General features: G+C 40.1%; 1 protein-coding gene across 1 annotated transcript; it reads right to left on the bottom strand.

Annotated features, from left to right (window-relative positions):
- Positions 1–353: 353 nt before the first annotated feature.
- LOC135561651 (uncharacterized) lies at positions 354–12392 on the bottom strand. Its single transcript, XM_065003376.1, has 5 exons — positions 12388–12392; positions 12181–12241; positions 2989–10748; positions 2722–2815; positions 354–796 (listed from the first exon to the last, which is right to left on the bottom strand). Exons 1-3 carry the CDS (start codon positions 12390–12392, stop codon positions 9876–9878), a joined length of 939 nt encoding a protein of 312 aa, XP_064859448.1. The 3' UTR covers positions 354–796; positions 2722–2815; positions 2989–9875.
- Positions 12393–12642: the final 250 nt, after the last annotated feature.

The following is a 12642-nucleotide window of genomic DNA, read 5'->3' as shown; positions in this document are numbered from 1 at the left end:
TGGAGTGTGAATTGTTCCATTGCAGCAATTTGTCGGACTAGTCACTTAGACTAGTCACTTAGACTAGTCACTTAGACGGAAAAACCTACACCCCAAATCATTTTTTTGTTGTATTTGACCCCCTTTTTCGATGTATCTACGTCTGAGAAACTGGCCCCAGGAGATCTCATTTGATTTAAACCGGAGAACCTGTTGCCAGACTAGAATTAACATAAAACTCAAACGATCGTGGTGTAACAAAGCAAAGTGACAAAACATACCCACTGATAGGCTAGATGAAATGTTGAAAGAGCCAATCACATAGGGTTTCCACTCTTAAGATGCACAAAAAAAACTCCACCACAAAAATGCCAAACAGTGTAAATGCAGATTTTATTTTTTAATGACCATTGAATTTCCAAAACGTGAACGTGACTCTATTTCCTGTGACCTCACAACCAGTCTCAGTAGTCAGTCCCACTGGTGAGGAGGGAGTCTGTTGAACATTGTATTCCTCTTGAGTTCAAAGACCACCAGTTTGAGTAGTCTGATGAACATTGTGTTCCTGTTGAGTTCAAAGACGACCAGTCTGAGTAGTCAGTCCACTGGTGAGGAGAGAGTCTGATGAACATTGTGTTCCTGTTCTGGTAAAAGTTCAGGACAGTCCGTCCGTGGAATGGAGTTGAAAAACAACCAGTCTGACAGGAAATCAACGAAGGCTGAAGGTGTAACAGTGGTGTCCAACATCCTCAGGGCAGGTCCACATGTTGAGGATGGAGTCAGACTTCATGTCCCTCTAGTATGGCAAATAGAGGATCTGTGAATAAAATGGAGAAATGATGCAATCAACTTCCCGTAGGTGGTTAAATATTATATATATATATATTTTTTACCTTTATTTAACTAGGCAAGTCAGTTAACCGCTTGCCTCTACCCTCTACTTTTTTGAACATTCTATTAAAAATCGCGCAACATTTCAGCGCCCATGCCAGGAATATAGTATATGCATTTGCTTAGTCTGTGTGGATAGAAAACACTCAGACGTTTATAAAACTGGTTAAATCACTGCTGTGGCTTTACCAGAACGGCATTTACATCGAAAAGCACAGGAAAAACTGATCACTGAAAATGGAAAAATATATTGCTGCGCTACTTGAACCCATTGATAAAGGTGAACCACAATTAATTGACTGAGGTTGCAGTACCTACAGCTTCCACACGGTGTCTAGAGTCTTGTCATTTGCCTACGAGTTTTTTCTTGGTCAAACACATGCAAGGCAGCGCATTTCTTCTTATTAACGTTTACTAATACCTAAAGTTGCATTACAAAAGTATTTCGAAGTGTTTTGTGAAAGTTTATCGTCGACTTTTTGAATTTAAAAAAATGACGTTACGTTTTGAAACGCTATTTTTTTCGTTTATCACACAGTCTACATATAACGATATCTAGGCTTTATATGGACCGATTTAATCGAAATAAAGACCCAATAGTGTTTATGGGACATCTAGGAGTGCCAACAAAGAAGATGGTGAAAGGTAATGAATGTTTTCTATTTTATTGTGCGGTTTGTGTAGCGCCGAATATGCTAATTATTTTGTTTACATCCCCTGCGGGTCTTTTGTGTTGTAGTGTATTGGTGCATGCTATCAGATAATAGCTTCTCATGCTTTCGCCGAAAAGCATTTTAAAAATCTGACTTGTTGCCTGGATTCACAACGAGTGTAGCTTTAATTCGATACCCTGCATGTGTATTTTAATGAACGTTTGAGTTTTAACTAATACTATTAGCATTTAGCGTAGCGCATTTGCATTTCCAGAGCTCTAGTTGGGACGCAAGCGTCCCGAGTAGAAGCAAGAGGTTAAGAACAAATTCTTATTTTCAATGACGGCCTACCGGGGAACAGTGGGTTAACTGCCTTGTTCATGGGGCAGAACGACAGATTTTGTACCTTGTCAGCTCGGGGATTTGAACTTGCAACCTTTCGGTTACTAGTCTAACACTCTAACCACTAGGCTACACTGCGTGATTAGTGCCAGTGTTAATCACAGTGTTTAGTGCCAGTGTTAATCACAGTGTTTAGTGCCAGTGTTAATCACAGTGTTTAGTGCCAATGTTAATCACAGTATTAATGAAAGCGATTAGAGCCAGTGTTAATCACAGTGTTTAGTGCCAGTGTTAATCACAGTGTTTAGTTCCAGTGTTAATCACAGTGTTAATCACAGTGTTTAGTTCCAGTGTTAATCACAGTGTTTAGTTCCAGTGGTAATCACAGTGTTTAGTTCCAGTGTTAATCAGTGTTAATCAGTGTTTAGTTCCAGTGTTAATCACAGTGTTTAGTTCCAGTGTTAATCATAGTGTTTAGTTCCAGTGTTAATCACAGTGTTAATCACAGTGTTTAGTTCCAGTGTTAATCACAGTGTTTAGTTCCAGTGTTAATCACAGTGTTTAGTTCCAGTGTTAATCACAGTGTTTAGTTCCAGTGTTAATCACAGTGTTAATCACAGTGTTTAGTGCCAGTGTTAATCACAGTGATGTCCACTCCACATACAGTATAATAATTGGATAACATTGACATCCCCATTAAGCTATTCTTCTAAGCCACAATGTTTGACCAATCACATCAGATCTTTTTCAAAGCTGATCTGATAAGTCAAGAGACCAATTACCAAAGAAAACAAATTCAGACAAATTGTCCAAAAAATTCTGATTCTTAAAAATAATATTTAGGGATTTAACACACCTTTAGGGATTTGGGGTTTTCACTTGTGTAGAGTTGAAAGTGTTTAGTCCAACATGAAGGGCTGATAGGACCACGCTGCTTTAGGGATACTCTGCTGGAAACACAAACACATGTATGAAGATATCAGACCAAGCAATTACAGCTAATTCACATTGCTTTAAGTGTTGACCTGAATGCTATTGGCACCAGTCAGATTCTATGAATTCTTAAAATGTTATCATAATTTAACCCCCGCCCCCCCTCATAAAAAACAAATTACTTGCATACCTTTTCATCCAGAGGCTCACGTGTCACAACTAGCTACGGAGTCTGATTCACACGCGGTGTCTGGAGAAGAGGAGACTTGTGCCCTGAGACGAGTTGACTGAGTGAGAGGGTCACTCACAAAACAGAGGACGAAAACAGAAAAACTATTCCGATCGAACTGCAGTTCCTCACAATAAAATGACAGCTCTAAGAATGTCAGTGGAAGTATCCTTAAAAAAATAAAAAATACGTAAAAAGAATCTTAGTTTACGGTAGAATAACTCCCTGTTCAAAAAAGGAACATATTGGTAACAGTAAGGCAGGTCTGGATACAGTCTCTAAATCTTTCCACAAAAAAGGAAAAAAAAAAATAGCCCACTGATAAAAATAATAATAATTTGATCCATCATAGTAGGTTATTTCACTAATGCTACTACTACATACTCTTAGAAAATAAAACATCTTTGTCTTTTTATTTCTAACAAAAAAAAGGATCAGAGGTTCTTCTATAGAGGCTTGTATTTGTAGTGGAGTTCGTTTCGTCAATGAATACGTCGTAAAATAGTTAAGAAAACAAAAAAAGTCTAGCAATAATCCTGCTGTATTCAGTCTCTACAGCAAGACCAGACATCAAAGGTTAAACAGGAAGGAAGGCCAAGGGAATCTGCACAAATCCACGATTCAAAGACTAAACCCTTAATACAAATATATTGTCTCCCTATTTTCACTTAATCCTAAAAAGACTAGTGCTCCTCCTTCTTGTGTACCAATTTCTGAAATGGTCCAAGAAACGCTCGCGTAGCCCTCCATTAAACATTTAGCTACAGTATATCCCTGATGAATACACCTCTCCGTTAGGCTCGTTGACTGTGTTCTAGGGTGACTAATAGAGTGGAAGTCTACGGACTTCAGGGAGACCTAAAACTAACATTCGGAACCTTTCGCATTCCAAGTGTGATCCAAAGATCAATGTAGCATACAGTCATTTGAAAACACACGTTTTTAAACTGTGAAACTATTGTGATAAAGGCAGCCCAATATATGAAGGTAGAGATAAGTCATAGCGTGCCTTTGCTTTACCTATATGAAAGTATGTGTGTATTAAGCAGGTAGACCTACTTCAGGACAGAAAGAAAATACTTTAAAACACAATGTCCTCCCTTCAGCTGAGACAGAAAACAACCAGCACAAATAGTCAGAGTGATGCTGAGTAGCTGGAGCTGGTTGCCAATCTGGTCATTGATTTGTCATTGTAATGTATGTATCAGTCAGTTTCTGTTTTTCCACAGTTAGGCTCCATCCTGTCCAGACTGAAGCTCCATCCTGTCCAGACTGAAGCTCCATCCTGTCCAGACTAAAACTCCATCCTGTCCAGCCAGACTGAAGCTCCATCCTTTCCAGACTAAAACTCCATCCTGTCCAGACTAAAACTACATCCTGTCCAGACTAAAACTCCATCCTGTCCAGACTAAAACTCCATCCTGTCCAGACTAAAACTCCATCCTGTCCAGACTGAAACTCCATCCTGTCCAGACTGAAGCTCCATCCTGTCCAGACTAAAACTCCATCCTGTCCAGACTAAAACTCCATCCTGTCCAGACTGAAACTCCATCCTTTCCAGACTGATTCTGGGTGTTTCTCTCTACCACACAAGTGATCAACAGCCCTTCTTCCTTTTGGCAAAACTCTTGTTGTCTCTGCTTTCTGCAGTGATTTTTTGTAATTAGTCCAGAGCCATTCCCAGGTACGAGTCGTCTTCTTGAACTGAGGGAATTTGACTTTTGCAGATTTTCAATAGCCCCCTGATCTGTATCCAGCAAGGATTTAGCATTTCTTCTCAGAACCAGTCTCGACTACAAAGCATTTTGAAAGTTCGGTAAGAATCCACCTCGTGTTGCACTTCATCACATATAACAATATCAATCTTTTTCTCATTTTTTTTTCAGGCAAATGAGAAACTGGCGTTTCACAGCGAGTAGATCAGACTTTTCCTTCCATCTTGTATCCCCCCCCCCCTGAGAGTCAGGAAGTAAAGGAAGTGCTTTTTTTCCCCCTGGCAGATCCATCTCATCTCAATGAGGTTCTACTTGTCTGACAACTTTCTTTTCCTTCTTCGCTATAAACATGTATTTATCCTCATTAAATCCCTTTTTTCCCCTGGTTACTTCTGTCAAGTCTATGGTATTTTGTCTCGAGTGATTCTGCATTGGACCGTCTGGTTATATCTGTGAAGTTGGCTCGGTTTTACTTCCGAAAGGACCACTTTCTGCAGCTGGTAGTGGTGACTGTGGAAGGCTGAATACATTTCCAGTCAGAATATTACTGGGTGTTGATTCATGCCATGATCCAGCTTTGATCAAATGCTCTTCAGATGTTCTGACGGTATCTTGGTCTTTGCAGAAATAAACCAGTTTGACCTCAGAGTGAAGATCTGACTCCTCCTCCTCCTTTATGCAGATCTCAGCAGGTCCATTATCCCGGTCAAGCATCGCTGCTTCATCAGTGGAGACTGTTTCAGCTGTCTCCACAGAGATAGTGTCTTTACCATGATGAGGATAAACCAGCCTTGCGTTTTGTTCCATATTTTTTTCAGGAAAATAATCTGAAAGCACATTTGTTTTTGCTTGGCTTTTAAGCACACTCGGTATTATGAACACCTCTTTTGAGATTTCTCTTTTTCTCACGAGCTCAGATTTGTGTTTCTGAACCATTCGTTTCACTTTACAGCAAATATGCAGTGGAAATAGATTACGTCTCTGATTTTGCAAACTAAAATCAAAATTGTATTTTAGAATATCAAAATTGTATTTTATGATGGGATTTCATCCCTGCATATTTATGCACCTCAAATATTACACCGTTTGTCAGTAAATTCAATTCCAGTTTCTTTTTAGATGGTTTGGATGTGACATCAAGGTCCAGACCTATTTCCTCACAGAGTGGGTAGCACGCTTTGGCTTTCACCATATTTTTGGTGTGAGACGTCACATTTGATTGGTCCAAGTTGGTAACGACAATTTGCTTTGTTTCGTCAGTACAAAGTGCAAGGTCAGTCTCATCAGAGATTCTCTCTATTTTGACAAGACGAGGTTCTATTGGTACTACTTCAGAGAAATGGCCTCCCTCGGTCTCCTTGGTTACTAACATGTCCATGTCTTTCTTCTTCCTCATTAAATTCAATCTCCTCCTTTTTGATACTTCTTTCATTTGGTATTTCGGCTCAAGTGATGCTGTAGTGACCTTCTGGTTAGTGGACATCTCCGCAGGGTTCTTTCGTTTGCGTGACTTCTTTAAGAAAGCTTCATTTTCAAGTCCCAATCTCCATGTACCGTTTGTACCTGTCTTGCGCTGTAAAACTGCTTTTAACCTTCCCATAATATCTTCGGCCAGCTCAGTTTTCCCACTTTTTAAATCCAAATCAAAATTATGCTCGAGAAACTCACACACAACCTGCTTCCAATTTCCACACACTAGTGAGGAAAAATCAGCCAATTCAAACATTACATCTCTGGTCAATAGATGCAAGTCAAGTTTCTTATTTTTCCCATATTTTGATTTCACAACAAGGTCAAGTCCTTTTCCCTTACAGATTGGATAGAGTTCACTCAATGCTTCTTCTACAGTGGGAATCATGAAGGATTGATCCATTGTTATATCTGTCTGAGTTGGGAAGGTTTCCGTCTGGACATGTTGAGGACGGACGATGCCCATATAAGCCTCATACTTTGTGCAGGTATCATTATGTCCATTTTCAGGGCCAAGGATTGCCGTCTCATCAGCACACCGTGTCACATCTGTCTCAGTGGAGAAGCTCTCAGTCGCCACATGCAGAGGAGAGATCAGGCCCACAACAGGCTCCTCCTTTATGCAAATGTCAAAAGGTGTAGGATTTGACAAGCTGTTTTGCAAATAGAACTGTGCCCATTTAAGGGAGTATACCAAAACTGTAACTGTCTTTGGATCAGGAAGGTCAAAGACCTCTGTTAACCACTCAGGTGTTCTCTTAGAACGCATCTTCAGCATTTCTTTTAATTTATTTTCTACCCTGTTTGAAAAGTCATATTGTTGTTCATGTTGTACACCAAGAACAAAGTTGTAATCTAGAATATCAAAGATAACATGAGGGCGAGATCTATTAATGTTTCTAGCATATTCTGACACCTCAAGCATTACACCAACTGTCAGTAAATGCAAATTAAGTTTCTGTTTCGCTCCAGATCCAACATTGAAATCTACACCGATCTCCTTGCACTTGACGTATGGATCTTTCCAATATCTCCCAAACTTTCTTAGGTTGGGTCTTGAGTAACTGCCACGACACTGACGTATCCATTTATCCTCTAACGTTTTCTGGCATTGTAGTCTTGGACTTAAATTGGCATTGTAGTCTTCCTCTTCATCAGAGGGAAAGTTCAATGGCTCACAATATTCTGGAAGAATAGGCCTAGTAGATACAGCTAAATGACAGTCGTTTTCTGTAGCAGGTGAGGTTAGCACAGAATGAATGGCAGTACTAGGGCTTGGGATATTAACATTGTCAGAGGGCAATTTATTATTGGTCTGTGTTTGGCTAGAAACCTGTGAAGTTGGGTTGATTTGAGCTTCAAAATAACCACTGAAAGTGGATGCATGTCCTGTCAGAATATCACTGGACGGTGCTAAATGCCATGACTGCTCTTTGATTGAATTCCCTTCAGATGTGCCGATGGTATCTTGATCTTTACAGAAATAAACCACTTTGACAGCCCTGTTCTCCCCATCACTCGCTCCGGTCATTTCAGGAAAAAGACGTAAAATCTGCCCGTGGCTTGTTGTTTGGGGACTGATGGGAGGTACATGTGAATGCTCTTTCAGTAAACCCACATGGTAACCTGTTTCTGTGTTTTCTGACAATGTTGAATTTGGGTAATCTATCCAGGCATTAATCGAATCAGACCAAATTACTGTATGGGATATCTCCCTCTCATCTTCCTCTAGTTTAACGTCAACATCCATTCTGCACCAATGTCTCTACAAAGACAAAGTAATCAAAAACACCCCGATGACATTCCTCTCCACATGAACTAGACAGATAATGTAATTTCCACTATATAAATTACCTAGCCAAATGCCTACATCGTATTTGGAGATGTAGCTATCTAACCATGAGAAACACTCTTCGCGCCACTTCGATAGTTACGACCGGAAGTTACTTTTTCGTAGCAGATTAGTACAAAGTATTACGCAACGGGTAATGAGAAACAATGTAGCAGGTTCGGACAATTTGGTTAAGGTTATGAAAAATAATTAGGGATGGCAAAACTGCCGTCCTAACTTGCTATTAAAATAATTTCGGGTCGTAACTCTTATCGAAGTGGCGAGTAAAAGAACTAGGTTAGTTGTCCGTAACCTGCTAACTAACGCTTTACCTTTACAGGTGATGGGTAACTGCAAATCCCTTGGCCTTCATTCTATTTAGATAAATGTTGAAAAATATTTCCAAAAACGTCGTATACTAGCTAGTACACTCAAAACGTAGCAGTACGCACCGGAGTGGAATATTTTACGGAAGCGTTTTGAAGTCGACGTCTGAGGGTTGTGGCTCCAGGAAGTACAGGCGGAAGTGATCTCATATTCCTTATTCTTTCGCCATGCAATTTGGTCTTGGCTAGAAAGGAGTACAGCTATGGACAGAAGTTGATATTTATATTTCTTTTATCAAACAAATCGAAGTTTCTCTCCAAATGGGTATAGAATACAACATTTTAGTTTCAAGTAAGGGCTTTTTACACTATTAGAATGCACGTTCACGTCATTGTGTGTGCTGGTACAGGCTGCTGCACCTACAATTGAGTGAATTATAATATGAACAAGCAGCGTTGACATTGACATTTTAGTCATTTTGCAGACACTCTTATCCAGAGCGATTTACAGGAACAATTAGGGTGAAGTGCCTTGCTCAAATGTACCTTGGCAGATGTGTTACCGGGTAATCTCTGGTAGTGAAGTGAGCTGTATCATAGTCCTGTCACTGCTTCACTCCCTGGCTACGTCAATATATATAAAAAATATTTAAATAAATAAAAAGAGTTCAACAATTTTGTTGACTTTCTGCTCACTTTATTGCATTAGTGAGCCCTCAAATGATACTTAAGCTTAATTTGCTACGTAGGTTATCTGCCTTTTTTGCAATTATTTTCCATTGGACAAAAGATGTAACCCACAAATATGTTGGCTTAGGTTTTTTCCAAAGTACCAATGTTTTTAAATGATTTTATTTGATTTCAACTAATTTATGTTAGTTTATTTGTTATGCATGCTTTAACATTAGGTTTCCATGCTGGTAGTAGTGTCTGGGTTTTGATTTAAAATGTATGTTTGTGCCATGTTTTATTCCCCTCCCCTGATCCTGCTAGGGGATTCGGTTACTGGCCCAACGCTCTTAACCTCTAAGCTACCTTCATTACCAAGGGGTTCACATTTTTTCAAATAGGGTCCCCTGCATTTTCTAGTGTCAATTTGGGGTCATTTGCAGAAAAAGTTTAGGGACCCCTGACATAGCAGCAAGGCCGGTTACCGACCAGACACGCAGGGCATTAGCCTGGTGGCCACTACTTTTTATGTCAAGTGTATTTCACCATATCTCAACAGACTTTACAGAACAAATGATTTTTAAAAATTATTGAATTATAATAATGAATAAATAAAAACAAGACACAACAAAGGTCATGGAATAGAGTTCAAAGATGACCATCAAATGGCATGCATCGGATACAACACGTGTAGTAGACCTTACAGTGAAATGCTGAATACAACACGTGTAGACCTTACAGTGAAATGCTGAATACAACACGTGTAGACCTTACAGTGAAATGCTTACTTACAAGCCCCTAACCAACAATGCTTTTAGAAGTTAAGAAAAATAAGTGTTAAGTAAAAAATACAGAGTCAATGTGGAGGCTATATACAGGGGGTACCGGTACTGAGTCAATGTGGAGGCTATATACAGGGGGTACCGGTACAGAGTCAATGTGGAGGCTATATACAGGGGGTACCGGTACAGAGTCAATGTGGAGACTATATACAGGGGGTACCGGTACAGAGTCAATGTGGAGGCTATATACAGGGGGTACCGGTACAGAGTCAATGTGGAGACTATATACAGGGGGTACCGGTACTGAGTCAATGTGGAGGCTATATACAGGGGGTACTGGTATAGAGTCAATGTGGATGCTATATACAGGGGGTACTGGTATAGAGTCAATGTGGAGGCTATATACAGGGGGTACCGGTACAAAGTCAATGTGGAGGCTATATACAGGGGGTACCGGTACAGAGTCAATGTGGAGGCTATATACAGGGGGTACTGGTATAGAGTCAATGTGGAGGCTATATACAGGGGGTACTGGTATAGAGTCAATGTGGAGGCTATATACAGGGGGTACCGGTACTGAGTCAATGTGGAGGCTATATACAGGGGGTACCGGTACAGAGTCAATGTGGAGGATATATACAGGGGGTACCGGTACTGAGTCAATATACAGGGGGTACCGGTACAGAGTCAATGTGGAGGCTATATACGGGGGGTACCGGTACAGAGTCAATGTGGAGGCTATATACAGGGGGTACCGGTACCGGCTCAGGACCTCAGACTTGGGAGAAGGTTCACCATGCAACAGGACAACGACCCTAAGCACACAGACAAGACAACACAAGAGTGGCTTCGGGACAAGTCTCTGAAAGTCCTTGAGTGGCCCTGCCAGAGCCTGGACCTGAACCCAATCGAACGTCGCTGGAGAGACCTGAAAATACAGTGGAGCAAAGAAGTATTTAGTCAGCCACCAATGGTGTTATTTTACACCATCATTTGCAAATTAATTTCTGAATGCATTGTACTTCTGTCAGGTAATTCTACTTTGCAGTTAACATTTAATTGAGAACGTGTTGGTGAAATTATTTCTGTCAACCCACAAGACGGTTATCACATCAACTGGCCACACACAGAGTGATAGACAGGGGCAATATTGCTGGAAATTAATTCGCAAATATTGTGTTAAGTTTGGCTTTTTAAGCCAATAGTGGCTAACCAGGGGTGGGATAATGTTGATTAGATAATATCTGGGAGCTCGCAGAGTTTTAAACTTGTTATTGACAGTTTGCATTGGAACAAGTGAAAATCTAATGTACTTTCAGAACTGTTTGGCTACTCATAGGTGGGCAGCGAGCTACTGGGATCTATCTATCTGTTGGAGAGCCCTGGCTAGATGGGGAATATTTATATCCCATTAGAGGTTAATCACGTAAGCAAAAGGGAATATGTTCCATCATCTATGTTTGTTTTGTACAAATTGTCCACCGATATTCATGTAATTTCTCTGTTTTTTTTGCAGTCTGAAAGTTTATTTCAAACGTTTGTTCTTTGTCATTGCGAAAGTAATTGATAGAATGTACTTTTCCCCAGTCATTCACTCTTTTTCATTCTGAACCCATCCTGGCAGATCTGAAGCTAATGTGACTTTCATACATTCAGATCTAATGTAGCGTGGATCAGATGACAGAGGTCACATTTATGTGCCGGGGTGTAACCGAGGTCATAGATGCTCCATAGCCATTAATTTGAGTGTTTTATATAATCAAGAAATGGAACAGGAAGATCACAAAATTGGTTTGGGGGTGGGGGGTGTTTACTACTGTAGCCTACCATGGGGTATGTAGAGTAGATATGTGGTATTGGAGTATGGGCCTGATTGGTGAGTGCTGTAGAGATTGTTGTTCTTCTGGAAGGCTGTCCCATTAATTCATTAAAAATCCTACAATGTGATTTTCTGGATTTTTTTTTCTAATTTTGTCTGTCATGGTTGAAGTGTACCTATGATGAAAATTACAGGCCTCTCTCATCTTTTTTAAGTGGGAGAACTTGCACAATTGGTGGCTGACTAAATACTTTTTTGCCCCACTGTATATATAATAGATATATCTAAGGTCAGCTTGACATGGTGTAATTGACTCAACACAAACACATAACACTTCAGATGTCTTCTTGAATCATCAAGTAAACCAAATTCCAATTCCACATTTTCCCAACTGAAAAGCATTGAAGAACATTTGAATTTCAGTGTATTTCCTGAATTGACACCAACCCTGGTTGGTAAACAGAAAAAAATGTCAACATAAAGAAGGTATGTAGGCTACTATGGCTCTAATATGTGTAATTAATACTAATAATATACTTACGGGCTTCAAACTCACTGAGGAGCAACAGCCTCTCTGACTGTGAACGTTCTGTTGTGACTTTCTGGACAAAAACACACACAAAGCAGCAACATTTAGGGTGGAATAGCCAAGAGTGAAAGTCATCCGGTATTGTCCTGGTAAAAACAAATAATCACCACAGTAAATCTTGAGCCTGTCACAATAATTCAGACCATTATTTAACATTACGGCATGTCAGCTGCAGGAAAATGAGCGAATTCACTTTAAAACGGGCGCTATACACTTCTAAACTGCGGTTAGAGAACACCATTTTTATTCACCCCAAGGTGGAGATAAGTGTTTGAGACGCGCGAGTACAGCAGACTGGCAGCATCAATTCAAACGACAGGTGGACTTAATGACAAACACCTTCAGGTTTTACGTAACGGGTGTCTCTTTCCATCAGCGCACTGTTTGGATGATGGAATGATTCTGTGATTGGAC

Source organism: Oncorhynchus nerka, linkage group LG18 (assembly GCF_034236695.1).
Source record: "Oncorhynchus nerka isolate Pitt River linkage group LG18, Oner_Uvic_2.0, whole genome shotgun sequence".
NCBI classification, from domain to species: Eukaryota; Metazoa; Chordata; class Actinopteri; order Salmoniformes; family Salmonidae; genus Oncorhynchus; species Oncorhynchus nerka.
Note: the sequence above shows the minus strand (reverse complement) of the source record. Positions and strands in the feature narration are given on the sequence as shown.

Excerpts from the sequence above, each read along its gene's own strand:
- LOC135561651 (XM_065003376.1), bottom strand. Across the intron at positions 10,749-12,180 it reads CCTCAGTGAGTTTGAAGCCC|GTCTCTCCAGCGACGTTCGA; the intron begins GTAAGTATATTA and ends CTGTATTTTCAG.